We start from the raw sequence: 22,016 nt of genomic DNA, 5'->3' as shown, positions 1-22,016 counted from the left end.
TTGGACATTTCTTAAAATAGTTTTTTTTCCAAAAACAATTTACAGTGCAATCATGATCCCCCCCCTCCCCAGTTGCCTGCATTTGAGGTAGAAGATTTAGTGAAGGTATCGTCACTCTTATGGGCTCCATCTACCTTGTTTATTCATAGCCAGTTCCCCTGCAAGACTCTGCTGCATTGAACTCACAAGTTTGAACAAGACTGTATGTGCTTGGTGTGGAGTAGGACTCTGCTGCTCACCTCTTCTAAGAAAGTCTAAGTTTCTAAGAAACCTCTCAGCTTTACTTTGGGGTGAACAGGCTGCCCTTTGAACACTGGGTTGGGACTGTGGCAACCAAATGTCATGGCCCCAACCTGCCTTTTTGCCATCACAAGTGACAAATTGCTGCTCCTTTTTGGCATGAGCAAAAAGCAGGTTTTTCTGGCACTGTCATGGCTAAAGGCCACACCGCTGAAGTATATAAATAAAGCGGTATATAAATAAAATTTATTATTATTATTATTATTAAACACTAACATCTCTGATACCGCCCCGAAGCCGGCACAAAGGGGAGGTCTGTTCCGGCCATTTGTTCAGTAATTACAGCTCTGTTCCCAGAACTGACTGTGATGTTTTCACCCACTCAATGCCGCTTCTTTGGTGATAAAGCCTAGTGGACAGACAAAACAGCTACTCTCTTCTTGACAGTGTGTACTCTTGACCAGAGATGAGCTTTCAGGTATTGATGGACTCAGAGATGGCCAGTGAACCCACCACTGTCAGACCAGCAAATCCTTTTTGATATTACCACTGGTTCTCCCACAGCTTCTGCAAATTGTTCCAAAGCTCTGGTTGGTATCCTCTGAAAAGTTAGGGTCTAGTGACAGGAAAGCTCTTGTTCATTTCAGAGCAACTGCAAGAGAAGCAGTGTTAAAATCAAGAGTGGAGTCATTGCTCCCAAAGTGGCAGATCCAACCAGCACCAGTTCTAGCCAGCATAGCCAGTGGTGAAGATTGCTGGCAGTTGCAGTCCCACGTGATTTCCACTCCATCCTAAACACAGATCTGGACTCAAAATAACCTCTGAAAACACCAGGTTTTGATTGAGTGTTAAAAGAGTTCTCCAAGGTTTAGCGGGGTGGGTATGTTTAGCCTGGAGAAGAGAAGGCTACGGAGTGACATGATAGCTATGTTTATTTGAAGGGATATAATTCTGAGGATGAGGATGTTTTCTGCTGCTTCAGAGACTAGGACAAAGAGAATTTACTGGAAAAGAGTTTCCAACTAAACATTAGAAAGAAACATTAGAAATAAAAACATTTACAGGAAAAGAGACTCCAACTAAACATCCTGATGGTAATTGCGCTTCAACAATGGAATATGCTGCCTCGAAGAGTGATGGAGTCTCATTCTTTGGAGATTTTTAAACTGAGGCCAGATGGCCACCTGTCAGAAGTGCTTTGACTGTGTATTTCTGCATGGCAGGGAATAGACTGGATGGGCCCTTGTGGTCTCTTCCGAATCTATGATTCTATAATTCTATGAAATAATGGCAGGAATAGGCAACCTGGTGTTTCTTCCAGATGTTTTGAAATGTAGTTCCTAGAATCCTTGATGATTGGCTGTGCTGCTGTAGATTCATGGAACTGTAGTCTTAAACATATGAAAGAGACTTACTATCTCTATTCAGGGCATCTGTTCACAGTGAACCTGGAGTAATCCACTGCCCCACTGACATGGGAGCCACCAGTCACCACTTCCTGTGACTGTTTAATCCTGTCCTATGATACATCATGTAACAATAAAAGTGCATAGAAATGTTACAGTTTGCCACATGTTATAGTTGTTTCTCCACATACAATCAATTGCTTTCCAGTGGAGATTGTAACTGCAAAGCCCACCAGACTGAAAAACATTGCTAATCCTCACCGCCCATACATACACCTTATGCCTTTGTCAGTATGAGCAGCAGAACCTGTGGTAGAACAGTAGATCTGCTGCTCTATCCCTCCAAAATCCCCTCTGTCTATGACGTATTACGCTACATCTGCTTTTATTTTTAAGTAAGTTTTTTTAAAAAAAAATATTGTCCTCTGTAAGCCACACATTCAGGTTCCATGTTAATCATTTTTGTCCACCAGAGATCATTCCTGTATCCACCCAAGACAGTATTTATGCAAAATTTATTGAGGGTGGGGGAAACATAGATTATAGGCAGGGATTTTATTCATTTAGTTGTTTATTTTAATCTATGCTTTATTTATGTGTGCTGCCTTTCTCCCAGGACTGGACCCAAGGGATTAATTTTTAAAACAACAGGGGATGGAAATAAGTCACCTATTCTAGCAAAAGATCCTTCTGTGAAAGGCCAAACTAGATGTGATACTAAAAGCATCTATCACCCACATTGAAAAGAATGAATAGCAGACCATAGCTTCCCCATCCCATCACTTTTTGTATGAACTGCAGCCTGTAGGAAGGGTAAATTTAATACTTTGCTTGCCACATATTTACTTCAGCTATAAGCCCTGAAAGGATGACTCCAAGTGATACCAACAGGAGCTTCAGTAGGGGAGTAAAGCATTTTTGAAGGGAGGGAGGTAATCAGAATAGCAGTTAACCTTTTCTTCCCTCTATCCTGGGGGACCATATTCTTGCTATTTCTTATTTTCTCAGTGGGGAACCTGACAGTTGATAAAAATGCATTTAGCATGCCACCTAGTTAGGTATTTTTTTTGGGGGGGGAGAGTGTTATTGTTATTTAATGGTGAGAGGAAACAGTGACCTTCTTTTTAATATTCTGTGGCTGATCCCTGACATTTGAGCACCTGAATTACATTCTCGCCTCTGTTTCACATGAAATGCAGGATGGAAGACAACCTGAGCTGAGTCATTCAAGACTCAGAGACTGGTCTAAAGATAAAAATGATGTGGTTGCCTACTTTAATACATGACAATGGACGTTATCAGACAAGGGAAATTGGAAGTATAATCCAATGGCAATCCGAACGCAATCATGGTGTTTAACGTTATTGCGTGATAAACTACCACATGCAATTTCAGGCAATGGCAAGCTATTTTCGGGCAATGGGAAGTCAGTTCAAACGCAATTTGAATTCACGTAAATTTGCTGAACTAGCAAATTCACGTGAATGAATTCTGGCCCCACTTTCTTTTCATTCAAAATTAAGAGAAATTCCTCCCATGTGATAAACTCTAATGGCTCTTTCTTTTTCTATCTTTCTTTCTTTCTTTCTTTGCAGTACATGCTCTCTCAGGAGACAATTGAAACTCTTCGGAAACCAGCCTTTGATGTCTGGCTGTGGGAGCCCAATGAGGTAACCTCTGACATCCTATCTTATATAGACGTTGTTCTGTGAGTCTGTTCATGAGTGTTTGAGGACTGGAACCTTCATATGGACACAATAGGAAGTGTATGCTTGTTGAAACTATAGTAATTGTGGGATTTAAATCCTTACTTTAAGCAATGTTCACACTGTAGGAAGTGTGACCATTGCTTAAACTAGGGATGTAAATCCCACAATTATGGTTGTTTTATCTCAGCTGAAAGAGACAAAGAATATTCCTTCACAGTATTCAAACAACTCAAAGTGTTCCAAATTATTTTTCTGCACAGAAAGACATGCAAAGAAAAGCTCACATTTCCTAAACAAAAAATAACATTTCCAAGCACTGCAAGCATCAGTTTAATACACAGAAGTGTTACTTGTAACATCATTTTGTCCCCCTTTTGCTCAGAAGCAGTTACACAAACCAGTGCAAACAGAGTGCCATGGCATCATCTAGCAAGGTTCACCTGAATGAAGTTTATATGAGATGCTTCAATTTATGTTCACACTTACACAGGATTCGAATGGGTGTTTTGAATAGTGTGGTTTGAATGAGAATATAAATCACAATCCTGCTGCAACCATAGGATAATAGCCTTCCTTAGAGTGCCTCAAGAATTAAATTGTTCCATTCTCCTTCCCCTTCCCACATCCAAAATAAGGAATTTTAAATGGCAAAGAAATGAGTGTTACCTACCATGGGTCATAGGGAGGAAAGGTATTTTTAGCTACTAAACTACTGAATGTTTAACATTCAGCACTGAAGAAAGAGAAATACATGGCCTACGGCTGTCTTAAAATTAAATTTTCTGTTTTAATGAATGCAATTTTATTTCTTGTATGAAGAATAAAATATAACAATAAATAAATACAAACGGACACTCATCTGTTGTTTAATTGCCTGGAGAAACCTGAATTATCACCTGGTGGCCTTGTAGTTAATATCTCTTGGTCCAACCTGCCTTACAGGATTATTGTGAGAATAAAATTGGAAAGGAGCACCACATTGTGCCATGTCACCTGGAGCTCCTTGGAGCAAGGGCATGGTATCCACTGGGATTTGGTTTCAGGACCTTTCATGGATATCAAAATCCATGGTTGTTCAAGTCCCACTATATACAATGGCATATTAAATTGGGGTCACTTATATAACATGGCAGAATCAAGGTTTGCTTTTTGGAACATATAAGAGAGAGAAAGAGAGCCAGCATGGTGTAGTGGTTTGAGCATTGGACTATGATTCTGGAAATCAGGATTCAATTCCCCACTCAAGCAGAAAAATCCACTGGATGATCTTGGGCAGGTCACACTCTCTCAGCCTCAGAAGATGACAGTCCCCTCTGAAGAAATTTGCCAAGAAAACCCTATGATGGGTTTGACTTAAAAATCGGCATAAGTCATTTTTGACTTGGAATGCACACAATAACTGTCTGTGTGTGTGTGTGTGCACGCACACACACACACACATATATATATGAGAAGATACATAGATATATAGGGTAGGTAGATGATAGATAGATAGTATTTTCAAGCTGTGGATGTTTGAATCCATGAGTGCAAAATCCACGGATATAGAGGGCGAACTGAATATGTAACCAATAATAATTATTTTTTTGCTTGAGTTAGCTTATATTTGTTTTAACTACTGCTGTGTTCCAGCATTGTTCTTCTGTGCAGAGATGGGAGATCTTGGGGGGGGGGGGGGGTTGAGGGTCATTTTCCTGTTTCCAGGACCCTCAGGTGGGTCACATCATCCCCATGATGAAACCAGAAGTAATAGTGGTAACCAGTGTTAAGTGGGTCAGTTATAGGGTTTGTACAACTCACCTGCTCCACTAGCTGCCAATCTGTTTTCTGGCTCAGTTCAAAGTGCATAGTTTAGGACTTATCCAGCCTCGCACATCTTAGGTCAGGCTGTCCCCATATGAGCCTACTTTAGCCCTAAGATCCTCGGGATGATGATGATGATGATGATGATCATCATCATCATCATCATCATCATCATCATCATATTTTCTCCTCAAAATTGGGACTCAAACCAGTCATTCAATAAAATAATAAAATACAATTAAGATGATAAAAAGCTCTTTAATTAAAACAATTCAATTAAAACAAATCAGCACCTTTAGCCTCTTCTTTAAAAAAACAACAACCTCTATTTTAAAAGCCTGTCTGAATAAAAAGGTACAGTTGGTGGAAACACAAGATAGTGGCTTCTTGGTGGTTGCCCCAAAGCTCTGGAACTCCCCTTTTATGGAGTCTAAAAACTTTTATTATAGTATGATTCTGACAGTCTTTTAGAATTGAATGTTTTGAAGGAAAGGGCCATGAAGAGGGTGCTGTGTTGTTTTTCAATTGTACTCTTTTTAAAATTGCTTTTCAACCTTTTTAAGTGTATGTTTTAAATTGTTTTAATAGCAGCAATAGTTTAAGTCTGTTTTAATACTGACCTTTTTATGTTTTTAAATATATTGGAATCATTTTAATTTGTAAGCCCCCTGAGTCCCAGTTTTGGATGAAAGTGAAGTAATAATAATGGGTGGAATCTTCTGTCATGTTCTACATTGCATAACTTCCCATATACTGACCTACATAGCAGAAGCACAAGAATCTGTTAGTGAGTTACAAAGATGCACAACAGGATACTGGGAAGGATGCCCCAATGTGCATCAGGCTATATTGATGTGCATCAGCCCTTCCTAGTTGGTGTCCCAATGCAAAATGGGACCAATGTACATTGGTCCCATTATGTATCAGGTCCCATGCACACTGGTCACTTTGCCAGCTTCCCTATGTAATAACATAACAGCAGCCCCTTCATGGATAAAGAAGTTAGAGTTCTCATTCCCTCAGACATTAGTCCACTTATGAAGACGTTAGTTCCAACCAGAATTCCAGCAGATAATAGCCCATCTGTTTATTTTTAAAAAACAACAATAACATTAAAGTGTTTAAAAAGGCATAAGACTATTTTTGGGAGGATGCCTTATTCTTTGTGGGAGGGCTTATTTTAAAGAAGACACATACACACACATGGCATGATTCTCCTGTTTATGAGTTTTTTAAAAAAAATGTGTGGAAAATTATTTTCCTCCTTGGAGAACTCTGGAGTTTACCAAAATGGCTTTGGAGCAGCCATACCTAGAGCATTCTTCAAAAGCTTGGTAGAGTCTGGGGTTTTAATAAAAGCAAGATATCTGTGCTGTTTTCTTAAAAGTGAGGGGAGGTTTTTAGAGGCAGAGATTGTGGTAGGAATCTAGTATGTCTACTCCATAAAAGAGCATGTAATCCTGATACTGTTGTGCTGTGACAGTGATTTGCCCAAGGCTGCTGAACAAATTTTAGGAATTAAAAATGTAAACCCATTCATAGATTTGTCATGCTTCAAAGATTGGAAATGTTACTTCTCAGAATCTGATTCTATGAGTTGTAGTCCAAAAAAGGATTTTTTCTCGGCTCTGTGCTAGATGCATTCAACAGCTCTTTTAAGCAGACTGTGTGATGTGTTTTTAATGTATGACAGTGGGAATAATATAAAAATAACCTTAAAATTATTTTCCACCCTCAGATGCTGAGTTGCTTAGAACACATGTATCATGATTTAGGATTAGTGAAAGACTTTAACATCAACCCTATCACACTGAAAAGGTGGCTGGTAAGAATTGAAATTGTTTTTTGAATGAAGTTTTAAAATATTTGTGATTTTAAAAAAAAAGCTTGCAAAAGTGAACATATCTTGACTCATGGACTAATGTGTTAGCCAATCAGAAAATAATCCCTTTAGTATAATACTAAATATAATATATAATAAATGCAACTTTTTTAGTATAACTGCTATGTTGGCATCACCAAGGACTAGTCTCAGAAATTTTTATAAATTCTTTCAGTGGAAATCTTAATAAACCACTCCATTGGTGGGTGTACCCAAATTGCAAGAAATAGTTACAATATTTGTTTGTTTTTCAAAATTAAAGTTCTTTTTACCTAAGTTGCTTCATGGGCCATTCTGTGCTTTTCATGAATTTGCATCTTTTTTTTTTTACTTTGAAATGTTTCTATCCATGAATCATGGTTTGAGCCCACAACACCATCCAAATAATATGAAAATCATTCAGCAGTTGTATTGTGTACTGAATAAATTTCTAATTAGGAAAATAGGTCAGATCTTAATCTTTCTATATAAACTTCAGAAGATACCAAAACTAAATAAACAGGGATTGGAGAAAACAGCTACCTCTCCCAATCTAGCAGAACACCATGAACAGATTAAAAACTCTGGATTTCCTTTATGTCTTTGGGGTTATTTCTGTTACTTGGAAGTTGCTGGGACATAGCAATTTTGAATGTAAAAAGCATGTGCTCTGCTCCCTTTAGCAATTAGATAATTAGGAAGTGGAAGGGATCTTTAGTATCTTAAAAGATAGCATACTCTATACATTCAAGACTGCCCAAATTAAGCTCCTTCGAACTTTATTTTAGCTTCCATCTATCTTATGAACATTTGGGGGGGGGGGGAAATGAAGCAACAGGACAATTTAATTATCCTTAATACATGCTTTTAAAAAGGTAATTATCCTGATTTTGAGAAACCTTCAATGTAAATCTCTTTGGCAAATCAAGCCATCCTTCTTCCTCCAGTCTCACAATTCTTCTTTGCTGATTAACTATTGTCTGAGTGGCTTTGCATGTTGAGATACACTATGAGAAATGGCTGTACAGGAACTGTACAAAGACAGTATTTGCATAGCAGATTCTTATAATTCTTCTATTCCCATATCACTGAAAAGCAGAAGTCAGTCATTTTGACCATGTTTTGCCCTTTTATCTAAACTTGCAAAGCAGTTCAGAGCCAAATGATGGAGGTCACACTGATACCAAGAAGTGGAAGTGGATCTAGGCCACTTAAGAAATGAAGAAGCAGGTGCTAGTAACAGTTAATTAGTTAGTTAGTTTAGTTAGTTGACAGCCTATTTTTCTCTCAACATGGAACCAAAACAAGACAAAGCAGCAACAAAAAAAACTATGAGAGGAAAACTCAACAAGTGTTTTTCTGTGGTGAAAATGTATAGATCAGTTGTAATGGGTGTGTCAAGCTCAAAATTCAAAGGGCAGACATTATGGCATCAGACTATTGGTAACTGAGATTTCATGCCAAATCCTTGATTTCCTTATCAGTTTCTCCCTCTTTGTTTTTATAGCTGTGTATTCATGACAATTACAGAAACAATCCATTCCATAACTTCCGACATTGCTTCTGTGTTACCCAGATGATGTACAGCATGATCTCACTCTGCAACCTCCAGGTGTGTCTTTCTTTTCTTTTCTTTTTTTAGCCACTTTCACTCTTTCCAGCTTCCCTGTCACTAGAAAAATGGGCTTGTGTTCATCAAGCATCATGAAATCCATGGCCTCTTGCCTACAATAACATTTTTTTCCAGCCATAATAGTTGTTCATTTAGTACAGAAAGACATGGTGTAGAGCATGTCTTCCTTCATCCATACAATTATACTGAGAAAATTACTCCAGATGTCACTCTAGTTATTAATTTGTCAAGGTTCAGGAGAGAAGAATCAGAGGATAAAGATGGTCAAAATATTTCACAAGTTCAAGAGCTTCCAATGACATAGATCAGGAGCAGCTCATAAGAATTAGCAGCCCAATATGGTGCTTTCGTCTGGGTGCTGTAACACTTTACTGATGTCTTTCACCAGGTTTGAAATACAGGGTAAATAAGATCATGCATTCAATGCATAGCTGCATTATGTGTATCCTTATACTCTAGAACAGTAGCTGTGAAGAGCTTCAATGCAGATTAAGTCTATGTCTCAGAAGAGGTGGAATTAACCCTTCCTCCCAGAGCTTGGAAGTTTGCTTTTCAAAAGTAACTAATTGATTCTTCATTGCCGACAATGCCAAGCACATTTTTATTGCCTGGATTTCAGAAGTTTCACCATTCTTGTTATTGCTATCACTTAACCTTAATTATTTAAGGTGAGCATGGTATGTGTGTTCCGTTCCATTCTAAACATGAAAACAATGGTCCTACACTCTTCACAGTAGCAGAGGACATTGTACCTTCCATCTCTGGTAGTTTTAGCACAGTCCAGGAAGTGTGGGAGGCAGCCACCCACATCTTCCTAGTGTGTTCCATTAACAGAGCAAAGGGATCCTATAGACATGCCAGAAAGTGTGAGCAACTTCCTCCCACGTTTCCTGGACCATGCAGTTCTTGAAAAATAGGAGACAGCATTTTATGCTGTGCTGAACAATATGGGATCCTTTATTTTCAAGTTTAAGTAGAACATAAAAACTGATACCTACCTATCTTATGAAACGTCTTCAGTGGCAGCTTATTGGCCATGAAGCAAAATACAACCAAATGCAATTTGGTTGTTGCGGCGCTCCTGCGGAGCAAAGAGAGGCACCAGGGAGGCGCCTCTTTCTGGCAGTGTGTACCCTGCCCATGTTATGTAACTGAAAGTTAGCAACAGTGACTCGATGATAATGTTCCAGATAGAATACAGATAGAAAATAAGATTTTGGTGGACCATAAAAATAGCATTGTTTCTTTTTGTTTCTCAGGAAAGTAAAGAGTGTTAAAAATGTTGTTAACTTATAATATGTTGATTCCAAGTTCTGCCCCTCCCTTAATGCCATTTTCCAATGAAGATCTTTTCCACCATCTCAACTGCTATGTGCCCTTGCAGTAGCTCTTCCAGTGCAAATAAAGATCATTCCCTCCATCTTCTGTACAATAGTCCCAATTTGGCCCAAGGATGCCCTTGTGGCTCTATGTTGTTTTTTTGAACTATCCAAATGCCAGAATACATTCAACATAAACATACAAAGAATGCCAGCATAAGAAGAAAGGTTTCTTGACTTTCTCTTTCAGCCAGCTGTAATAATAATAATAATGAAATTTTATTTATGTTTCCCCACCTCTCCCGATGGATCGAAGTGGGGTTACAGGCTACTAATAACAAGTACATACAATAATCTTATAAAATACGAAGATTTGTGTAGTGTGGACAAAAGTGCCTCAGTTCCTCTTACATTATCTGCTCTTTCTGAATTAGACATGTCCAGCATAGAGAAGGAAGGACGATGCTGAAGAGGTATTTCTGCCCTTGCTGAAGCTGGTGGAACGATCACTTCTGCCATTACATCCTCCTCCCCTTTACAACTAGCTGGCTACAATGTCAGAGCTATGATGATCTAGTCCTGGACCAGAGAGGCTGACAGTATAATTGAGAAGGCTCAATTACTCAGAAGTAATTCCAGTGAGGCTTACTTTGTAACTATAGTGGCTTATAAATGACAAAAACAAAGGAATCAGTAACGGTGTTGACAGATGGACTATGGGATCCATGCATCCTTTTGACATCATTGTACCATGACAAACATTGGACTGGAATTCTTTGGGTAGGCCAAGATTGTCATTTCAAGAAAATAATGGAAGACCACAAATAAACCCTGGATCATTCTTTCTCACATTTGTCTTCTGAGCTCAAATAATACATCAAATAGTGGTGAATCTATTGTTCTGCACAGTCAGATGGTAGGAAGTGGGCAGGTAAGAGTTGGAGGGAAAAGTTGTCTTTCATGCAATCTGTTTTGCCTATCTCCTCACAAAACCCATCTTACTGTCTTTTGATTATGATAGAGGATGTTGTTCTGTTGCCAGCACTGAAGTAAAATTGAACTGGCAGTACATACATGGAATAGGTACAGATGGATGGGGGCAAAGGAAAAGTTATTCAAGATCATCAGACGGGGGGGGGGGGGAAGCTGGGAGTAAAAAGCATACTCCTGGCAAAGTCATGCAATCATGCTGAAGATTTTCAGACACATTGCACTTATCCAGGACTTAACCTGTGAAGATCTAGGAATGCTCAAGCAACAAATGACTCATGGGGAAATCCCGGGAATGGTTTGTTGCTGGAACATTCCTAGGTCTTCATGGGTTAAGTCCTGAATAAGCATGATACTGTCTGAAAATCTTCAGCGCAATTGTGCAACTTTGCCAGGAGTATGACTTATTCTTCCCCAATTTCCCCCCATCTGATCATCTCCCCTGTCCTTTTGTCTTAGGTACCAACATGTCTTCAGCTGGCCCTGGTATAAAATGCCCGAATAGTGCTTTCTTCACATTAATAATACAAGCCCTGGCTCAGTGTCTTACAAACTGAAAGGGGGGGGGGGGAGAGGTTGCTTTAAATAAAACCACTCCATTATCATGTGAAATCCAGCTTCTCTTTTTCATCCTGTTGTCATTTATACATCAGAGGTAGACTGGAATAACTTGCTGCCAAAAGAAAGAAAAGGGAGAAGAGAAGAGAAAAGAAGAGAAAGTGGCATCTTCACTCTTGCCTACAGTAGACATAGTTATTAAACAAATTACCTGTACTGAATTCTAATTATAACCCACTTTTCCAAAACATGAATGTGTTTTTCCTGAAATACAAATATTGTTTGGAACTATAATTCTGCCTTTCTTTCTCCCCTTCCTACTTAGGTAAAGATTTCCCAAATGGATATTTTAATATTAATGACTGCATCCATCTGTCATGATCTAGATCATCCAGGATATAACAACACGTATGTATCCCTTGTACAGAGAATGATTAGATGTATACATTCCATTTGGACCCAGATTTTGAACCCAGATTTTTGAAGGATTTAAAAACTGAAATAATTTGAGTTTTGTTACAGTTTAAACAACTAACAGCATCTGAAAATTTGTTATAAACTTTGCAATTGCCCTCACATATGGTTTAGTAGAAGGCTCAAATGGAGAGGATGGAGCATGATGACAGTAACATAACAAACAGTTTAGCTTTTTAAGGAAGTGCATCAATTGATGAGAACTGGGAAGTGCAAAACCAAAATTATTCTCCATGGTTTCTGTGGTTCACACAAATGGGGTTATCTGCACTTATGCAGTTCATTATTTGTAATCTAGAGCTCTTATGCAAGCATTTTGGCAGTAACTGCAAAAGCCTCCCCATCCCTCCTCCTTAGTAATTTATTCTGTAACCTGTTACTTTTTAGTCCCTTTTGGAGGGAGGGTCTATTCTAAACAGCAAGATTTTTTTTAAAAGCCACTACCAGATGTTCCAAAACCACATTTTATGCTTCCTTCCATGGAGGGAAGAATATAACCCCATTACCAGTCAATATTACTTGTAAAAATATGTCATTTTTGTAGTTAAAATTATGTCCATGTTGTCTCAAAGTGTGGTATTGCTTGCCCTCACAGTATAAATGAGCACGACCCCTTGAGACAGCTTCTACATCCCCTTTTATTTCTTTGCTTGACATTAGGTACCAGATTAATGCACGAACCGAGCTTGCTGTGCGCTACAATGACATTTCTCCACTCGAGAACCATCACTGTGCAGTGGCTTTCCAGATCCTGACACAGCCAGAATGTAACATTTTCTCCAGTATTGATAAGGAACAGTTCAAACGGATAAGGCAGGTATGGATTAGTGGCAAACTTTCCTTTCATATTCATTCCATGTCTCATATAACTATAGCCCAGGGGTATAAAGCATGTTCACAAGTTTTAATCATCTTCAGGAAGAAAGGGTATCCCAACATGGTGAGACACCCTACTGAACAAATTGTCAGCAGCCACAGGATTCTTCACACCAACACGAGAGCAAAAAGGCTAGCGAAGCAATAGGAAAATGCATTTTGTGCAGAAACAGAAACAAAAAAAGCCCACAAAACTCCTGGCCTTTTTTAAACACAAGACTGTTGCAAAAATCTCACTTTATGGGGGAAGAAAACATCTGAAAATTTCATTTTTACATGTTAGAATGAAAGCAGCGAAGATTTACATTCCTACTACTAAATTGTTTAATATGTTTTTAGCCTGTTAAAATCATTTTTATTACTTGACACTGTTTCACATTTGTCAGATAGAAAATGGGATGTACATTTTTAATAACAAGAAAAATAACAATAATATTTACTACAAAGAAGAAAACTTGAGACAATTTTCTCCTCTGTGGCTAAGAGTAGTTCTAGAGTGGGAATAACTGTATCAGTACAATGGTTGAGTTGGGAGGAATCCTTGTCTCTTGAAGCATAGTCTCATTCTCAATTTCTCCCACACCCCCATGGACCCTCAGAAAGAAAGAGATTTCCACAGAAAACTCCAAACACAAAGTTTCAGCCTAATGTGCAAGTTGGCCTTGATCACAATTTTTTCCCTCTCATCCCCAGAATCATTCCAATCTCTCCTTGCCACCAAGGAAAGTTGGGGCTTTTGTGCAAAACTGTTGAACAGTTGAATTGTTAGAGAAGAGTGATAGATGTGAAATAGCCATATGTTTTTTTTAACAGCATACATATTTCACCATGTTTATTTTTCAAAGGGAATAATTACATTAATCCTAGCAACAGACATGGCAAGGCATGCTGAAATATTGGACTCCTTCAAAGAAATACTGGATAACTTTGACTACTCAAATGAAGAGCATGTGACCCGGGTAAGACAATTTTATTTTGGTGTTTTAGCACATTATGGCAGAGAAGTTGGGGGAAGGAGCTACAGGACAGGAGCTATCCATTTTCCACCTCACTTCTGTATGTTTTCTCTTGGAGAAGCTGAGGGATGTGGCTGTTACAGACATGTCCTTTCTGTTTAAAATGGCCATCAAATGTGTTGTTTGAAGTGCCAGCCCACCTCTATTTTTAAATTTAAGACTACATGGATTACTCCATTCCACTGGCTGCATTTGGAAACTGATAGTGAGGTTACAATATAGTCCTGGACCAGTTGATTTGACTCAATAAGCATATAGAAACTGAGCTCCTGCACTTTTCAGCAAAATGATCCTAGCTCATGCAAATGGAATAACAGCAATCCAAAATGGGGGAGGGACAAGACCACCTACTGTATTTTCCGGCGTATAAGATGACTCCCAGCTTTTCCAGTTAAAATATAGAGTTTGGGATATACTCGCAGTATAAGACTACCCCTCTTCCAACGCACACCAAATAAAAATTAAAAAAACATCAGAATTGATTTCAATATGGTAATTTTAATTCAAATGCTTATGACATGCAGGTACTTAGCAGGAAAACCTGTTGTATACAAAGCCTGCTTGGATTGGATTGTATACTAAGCCCACAGATGCTCCAGTCTGGCTCAGTAGTTTCAGCACCCACCCTGTAAGATGAAACCCGGTGTATAAGACAACCCCTGACTTTTGAGAAAATTTTCCTGGGTTAAAAAGTAGTCTTATACACCAGAAAATACAGTAATCCTTTTCGTGACACCAGCCACCAACTTGTCCTCATCTTTACTTTAGTATTCACAGTTCTTTGAGCAGAAGATCTTGCCTAAGAAGGCAAGGAAAAGGCAGCAACTTAGTGTGTATTCCAGAAGGTTAATTCTATGGGTGCTTTCTGATGAACAACTGCCACTTAGTGCTATCAATCAAAAGGAGCCTCCAGACAGGACAAATGTGTTGGTATGCTGCAGGATTTGTTGCTGTAGTTTTGGGGGCTTAAAATATCCTAATGATATCTCTCTTGCCCCAGACTATTTTTTGTCAATTCCTGAACTCTCTGTATTTGCCTTTAAGTCGTTTGTTGATTTACAGCAGCCCCATGAATTTCGTAAGATTTTCTTAGGCAAGGAATACTCAAAAATACTCTTTCTCTGAAGATGCCAGCCACAGATGCTGGTGAAATGTCAGGAATAAACTCTTATAGAACATGGCCACATAGCCCGAAAAACCCACAAAAAACTCAAAGGTGGCTTTGCTGGTTCCGTCCTCTGAAATATAGCCTCCAGCACCTCATATTTGTTGGTGGATTCCCCCAAAAAGTGCTATCCAGAGCTGACCCTGCTTAGCTTCCAACATCAGACCGGACCTGGTGCCTTTAGAGTATTTAGGATATTTAGCTATTCTAGAGCTGAAAGATTTTATTTCTGTTCTCAAGTGGGTTTCTTTTATATTCAGAAGCATATTAGAATTTTTAAGGATTTAAAAGGATTTTAAGTCACTTGAAATTTTTTCAAATATTTTACAGTTTCAAGTGAAGGGAAAGTATTTCAAGTAGTTTACATTTTTAAAAACGTATAGTGCTATAGTACAAAAATGTCATTCACTTTTGTTACCAAATTGCATCAGTTATGCACTTTGGGAGGCAGGGTCACAGAGGAGAAAATTTGCCCTTTAAACTATATGACCACCTCAGAAAATTACATACTATTTTTTTTTAATGAAGATCCAATGAAGATCCAAAAAATGCTACTAACAGTCCCCAAAAGAGTGGATTTGGATACAACAACCAACAAAACCTGGTGAAACCCAAGAAGTTACACTGCAAGAATTCATGTTGTTTAGATCCACCTGGAAGAGCTCATAGTCAGAGGTATTCTGGCTTTCCCTGCTTAACAGACTTTGGGCCTATACAGACAGGCCAAAATAAAGCTGCTTCGGGTCACTTTGGAGGTATGCTGTTTAAATGATGTATGTGTCCTAAGAGGCCGGAAGCTGTGCCAAAGCCACGCTCCAAAGTGGCTTTGGCACAGCTTTATTTTGGCCTGTCTGTATGGGGCCATTGTGTTGTGAGACAAAAGATGGAAGAAGCTGTGGAAAACACAGGATGGTTACAAATCTGAGAATACAGCAGATGACTATACAATAGGGTTTTCATTTATAATGAAAGTCATTTTATCAACAGCAACATTACTTCCTCGATTTTTTTTCTTTGCTAGCTGCATGTAAATGAATGCAGGATTTAGTCACTTGTATTTTCAAAGTGTCTTTAAAACATGATGGTTTTCTCTGCTTAATGAACTCCAGATTCTTATATCTCACAGATTCTAAAATGACATTTTTTTATTCTACCCATTCAACTCTGCTATTTAAGGGTCAGGGGAGCAGGCTAACTTCAGTTTTCATAAGGCCCAGCCTTATGAACATGACGGGCGGTATAGAATATCCCCTTAGAAAAATCAGATGTGAGGAGAGGAATTCCTTTAAATCAGGTGTTCATGAATGGGAAATTTGGAAGTGGTAGTTTCCAGCTGGGTTCTGCCTATAGAGGAACCCACAATAATGAATAGATATTTCCACCTCATTGCATTACCATTTTGAAGAATAGTGATAGGAATGAGGAGCCTCAAGGATAAGGGATGGTTATTAAAGATGAATGAAAGCTTTTGGCCTTGTTTGTTTTTTTAAAAAATTCTATGAATATGTAAACTTTCAAAGAGTACAGAAATGAAGCATGCCTAATATGTTGTTTTTGTGTGCCGGCAACCCTAAGGTGAACCTATCATGGGGTTTTCTTGACAGAATTTGTTCAGAAGGGCTTTGCCCTTGCCTTCTTCTGAAGATGAGAAAGTGTGGCTTGATCAAGGTGACCCAGTGGGTTTCCATGGCTGAGTGGGGATTCAAACCCTGCTCTCCCAGTGTCCCAATCCAACACTCCAACCACTACACCATTGCTCTCCAGGCCTAATATCTTAAAATGGTGCAGATATAATGGAGAGCAAGGTAAAAATATAAGATGGCTAATTATACTCATTTAGCTTCAGAAATTTGCTGTAGGCAAAGTGGTTCCTATGTGGAGAAAAATGATTATCTTCTCATAGGGATGTCCCAGTTGCAATAGAAAGTAGTTGTTGATGGACCATGGCTCATTATGAGAGCCTATGCCCTATGATGTACATATAGAAAGTCTCTGATTCAGTCTCTGGCAGTTTCAGCTGAAAAGAACAGGCAACAAGTGATGGCAATGACCTTGCTAGAAACATTAGAAATTGCATTCAGTCAATGGACAAACAACATATTATACAGCTGTGTTGACAGGAATCATGAACCAGTTCGAGCCCATATGGGATTCTAGACAAAAGCAATTTTAGTACAGGCTATATTTCAGAGAGCCATAAGTCTGCTATTGATTCCCAACAACTTTCATCACTGTCACTCCACTGTAAAATGGAGTAAAAATACAGATGAATACCATAGATACTTTCCAGTGTTGTAAAATGCATTTTCATCTTTCAGTTGAAGATGGTACTAATCAAATGCTGTGATATCTCCAATGAAGTTCGCCCAATGGAAGTGGCAGAGCCATGGGTAGATTGCTTATTAGAGGAGTATTTTATGCAGGTAAGAGTACCTCCAGATATATTAGTGTAACAGTTCATATTTCAGTACAACAGCTCAAAGCCATCTAGAATAATATCTGAGGTGTACCAAAAAGAAAGGAAGTTCCTTTGTAGAGCCATGGTTATGTGACATTCTGATTATGTGCTCCAAATAAAAGTGACTGTAACTGACTGTAATTTGTAACCTGAAAAGACAACCATAGACTAGAAATAGAAATGTCTTTGGATGACTGCTCATTTTCCCTAACCAGGCTGGTTTTTGCATGGTAACTCAGCATACAATAGTTCTGAAACTAAGGGGAGAACAGGATCTATGGTTGGAGAAAACAAGCAGCAGGAATGAGTCAAGTCTGTCTCTGTGGATGACTTTGAAATATTCATACAACAACTTTGGGTTGTTTTTGTTGTTTTAGGGAAAGAAAAGAAAAGTCTGATTTTCAAAAATCTCAGTAGCACAGAAAAAGGCACCTTGAAGGGGGAAAGACCATAGTGATCATTTCTTACTGGATTTCCATTGGAAAATGAGAGCATTTGAGAAAAAAAATAGAGTAGAAGCCATCTGGCCCATCCATATGCTAACAAAAATGTGCATCTCCAGGTTGTGGCAGACAGTTGGCACTACACCAGCTAGAACTTGGTTGCAATAGGAAACATTTTGAAAAAGCAGCTCTGTTATTTCTTATTAATGTGTTCCCAGTGCTAGAAAATCACATTGACCAACAACATTCATTTTTTTAAACACACACACACATAAGAAATTCACTGTGCAAGACAAGGCAAATGGAGCAGCTCATTGCTGAGACTGTCCATCATTCATTTAGTTGGCATATTTCCCTCTCTCAAGGCAGAATTGTTTGCTATAACATTATGTACAAGTTGGAATGGAGAGTGGAACACGCTTGAGCTAATCACTTTTGTTGTGAAGAAAAAGTGATGGCCAGACATTAAAAGTTTAACATGTCCCTGATCTGGATTAAGGCCCCTGTCAGTTTCCTGACAAAAATCGTCCCCTTTCCATCTGATCTTTGTCCCTAAATGTGGCCTTTACAAGCACACTGGACAAATAGCAACTAGGGGAGGTGTGATTTCCAGTGGGGAAGCAACATGGAGATAAATAGGTTAGTATACAGCACATACCCCTTGCCACAGTTTTAGTCCAGATAAGAGCCCCACAGGGATGCTTTGGATGAGGAGAGGAAATGGCCAGTGTTTAGCTTGGATTTTATTTTTTAAGCATGCTTTACAGTAACATGTCCTCTTAAAACTCAGTGAAATCAGTGGGATTTGCTGAAGTATAAAAATGGCCTAATTGCCTGTAAGGTACCAGGTCTTGTCTAATCTTGGAAGCTAAGCAGTTTCAGCCCTGGTCAGTACTTGGATGGGAGACGACCAATGAATAGCATAGGCTATATTTCAGAGGAAGGAACTGGCAAACCCATCTCTGAATATATCTTGCCTAAGAAAACCCTATGAAAAAAATCAAGGGTTACTATAAATCAACAGTCCGGCCAGAGAGAGGAGAAGGAGAGGAGCTGCTTGGCAGCCATTTTGAGACCGTGTGCTTGAGACCGTGTGCTCGTTGCTGAAGGGGCGGAGCTTCTGTGAGTCACATCTGTGAGTCACATCTGTGAGTCACATCTGTGAGTCACAAGGGGGCGGAGCTAGCAGACTAGCTTTATATACCAACTTCCAGAGCCTTCCAGAACAGTCCGGCCAGAGAGAGGAGAAGGAGAGGAGCTGCTTGGCAGCCATTTTGAGACCGTGTGCTTGAGACCGTGTGCTCGTTGCTGAAGGGGCAGAGCTTCTGTGAGTCACATCTGTGAGTCACAAGGGGGCGGAGCTAGCAGACTAGCTTTATATACCAACTTCCAGAGCCTTCCAGAACAGTCCGGCCAGAGAGAGAGGAGAAGGAGAGGAGCTGCTTGGCAGCCATTTTGAGACCGTGTGCTTGAGACCGTGTGCTCGTTGCTGAAGGGGCGGAGCTTCTGTGAGTCACATCTGTGAGTCACAAGGGGGCGGAGCTAGCAGACTAGCTTTATATACCAACTTCCAGAGCCTTCCAGAACAGTCCGGCCAGAGAGAGGAGAAGGAGAGGAGCTGCTTGGCACCCATTTTGAGACCGTGTGCTTGAGACCGTGTGCTCGTTGCTGAAGGGGCGGAGATTCTGTGAGTCACATCTGTGAGTCACAAGGGGGCGGAGCTAGCAGACTAGCTTTATATACCAACTTCCAGAGCCTTCCAGAACAGTCCGGCCAGAGAGAGGAGAAGGAGAGGAGCTGCTTGGCAGCCATTTTGAGACCGTGTGCTCGTTGCTGAAGGGGCGGAGCTTCTGTGAGTCACATCTGTGAGTCACAAGGGGGCGGAGCTAGCAGACTAGCTTTATATACCAACTTCCAGAGCCGCGCACCTAACGGCGCGCCAATTTTAATTTTCTTTAACTCAACAACTCTGCTCAAGTGGCATCAGATTAGAATCAGATATTGAAACAGAACCTTCGCTTTAAGTGTAAGATAGCAGCCAGTACATTCCTTTAAAGAAGTATTCCTACTAGATTGACTGTTATACTCATTGCTAAAGACTTTGCAGTATGGACAACGAGGGATCTGCTGCAGTCACCTGCAACTCTTGTGGGATGTTTCTCTTCTTGCCTACAGAAGTGGAGAACTTCACATGCACCAAGTGCAAGTTGGTAGCACTCTTGGAGGAGAAAGTGCAGCAGCTGGAGTCCAGAGTAGCTACACTTCAGCATATTAGGGGACAAGAGGATTTCCTGGACACAATAGAACTAACCATCTTGGATGAGTACCACGCAGAGGAAGATGTTAGGGTGGAAGAGGTCACTTGCCAAACAGAGGAGATAGACAGCTGGAGGAATGTCACAAAGAGAAGTAAGCCAAGAAGGAATTGTTCGGGGAGCTTGCAGCTAGAGAATCGATTCGAAGCTCTTTCCCTTATCAAGGAGGATGAAGAAGAGCAGCATGGACAGACTTCGGGGACAGAGCAGGGGAGCCCGAGAGTCCCACCCGAGGGAACAGTCGCTGCTAAGCCTCGGAGGAGGTGTGTGGTCGTAGTGGGGGACTCCTTGCTGAGGGGTACAGAAGCAGTGATTTGTAGGCCTGACAAGATGTCTCGAGAGGTGTGTTGTCTTCCAGGTGCAAAGATCCGTGATGTGACAGAGAGGCTGACAAGACTGGTCAAGCCTACTGACAAATACCCCTTCCTTTTGGTCCACGTGGGAACTAATGATACTGCAAGACACAGCATTCAGAACATCAAAAGGGATTACGAGGCGCTTGGTAGGAAGCTGAAAGGAATGGCTGTACAGGTTGTCATCTCGTCTCTTCTGCCAGTTGAAGGGCATGGTCCAGGAAGGGAGAGGAAAATAGCAGATGTGAACAACTGGCTTCGCAGATGGTGCCGCCGAGAAGGATTTGGATTCTTCGATCATGGGCTGCGGTTCCATGAGGAGGGACTTCTTGCAACAGACGGGTTGCATCTCACGCCAGTTGGAAGAAATGTTTTTGCCAACAGTCTCAAGAACTTGATCAGGAGAGCTTTAAACTGAGTTCCGAGGGGAAGGGAGACAATATTAAGGAAGGCGAAAGGGATGGCGAAAATAGTCAAAATGACACAGAGGAAACAAGGCAAACAGTGCAAGGGCCCAACAGTGGGAGGCAAAAAAACTTGCACAGGCAGCAAGTAAAAGGGAACCATGGTCTGCGATGCCTCTACACTAATGCACAGAGCATGGGAAATAAGCAAGATGAACTCGAACTCCTAGTACAGCAAAGCAAATATGATATAATAGGCATCACTGAAACCTGGTGGGACGAGTCTCATGATTGGAATGTGGAAATAGAGGGGTATAACCTTATTAAGAGAAATAGGCCAAACAGGAAAGGTGGAGGAATAGCACTATATGTCAGAGATATTTACACCAGTGAAGAGATCCAGGACATCAATCCTGGAAGCCAGGTGGAGAGCATCTGGATAAGAATTAAAGGGCAGGGAAACAACAAGGATGTTACGGTGGGAGTCTACTACAGACCCCCAAGTCAGACTGAGGAATTGGATGATATCTTTCTAGAACAGATGACCACACAGTCAGAAAAGAGAGATGTAGTAGTGATGGGCGACTTCAACTATCCTGATATTTGCTGGAAGTCAAACTCAGCAAAATCCTCAAGGCCTAGCAAATTCCTCACTTGCCTGGAAGACAATTTCATGGTCCAAAAGGTGGAAGAGGCAACAAGGGGGTCAGCTATTTTAGATTTGATCCTAACCAACAAAGATGACTTGGTTAATGGGGTGCAAGTGGTGGGATCATTAGGTGGAAGTGACCATGTTCTCCTGGAGTTTGTAATACAGTGGAAAGGAGAAGCCAGGCATAGTCAGACACGCATCCTAGACTTTAGGAGAGCGAATTTCAGTAAACTTAGAGAAGTATTGAGGGCGATTCCATGGTCAGAAATACTAAAAGATAAAGGAGTTCAGGATGGATGGGAGTTTCTCAAAAGAGAGATACTGAAGGCACAATTTCAAAC

The 22,016-nt window shown here is 40.1% G+C and overlaps 1 protein-coding gene across 2 annotated transcripts in view; it reads left to right on the top strand.

Moving 5' to 3' along the window:
- Positions 1-22,016, top strand: part of PDE9A (phosphodiesterase 9A) — a 103,691-nt gene that overhangs the window by 66,752 nt on the left and 14,923 nt on the right. For both annotated transcript variants that reach the window (XM_089511963.1, XM_089511962.1), the window contains 7 exons: positions 3,242-3,316; positions 6,897-6,983; positions 8,527-8,631; positions 11,845-11,927; positions 12,654-12,810; positions 13,715-13,828; positions 17,369-17,473. In XM_089511963.1, the coding sequence (XP_089368089.1) occupies positions 3,242-3,316; positions 6,897-6,983; positions 8,527-8,631; positions 11,845-11,927; positions 12,654-12,810; positions 13,715-13,828; positions 17,369-17,473 (726 nt within the window). The remainder of the gene's footprint in view (positions 1-3,241; positions 3,317-6,896; positions 6,984-8,526; positions 8,632-11,844; positions 11,928-12,653; positions 12,811-13,714; positions 13,829-17,368; positions 17,474-22,016) is intronic.

This window comes from Sceloporus occidentalis, unplaced genomic scaffold (genome assembly GCF_023333645.1).
Source record: "Sceloporus occidentalis isolate IW3139 unplaced genomic scaffold, rSceOcc1.0.p SCAF_2, whole genome shotgun sequence".
Lineage (NCBI taxonomy): Eukaryota > Metazoa > Chordata > Lepidosauria > Squamata > Phrynosomatidae > Sceloporus > Sceloporus occidentalis.
The sequence above is the reverse complement of the archived record's forward strand: the minus strand, read 5'-3'. Positions and strand labels throughout refer to the sequence as shown.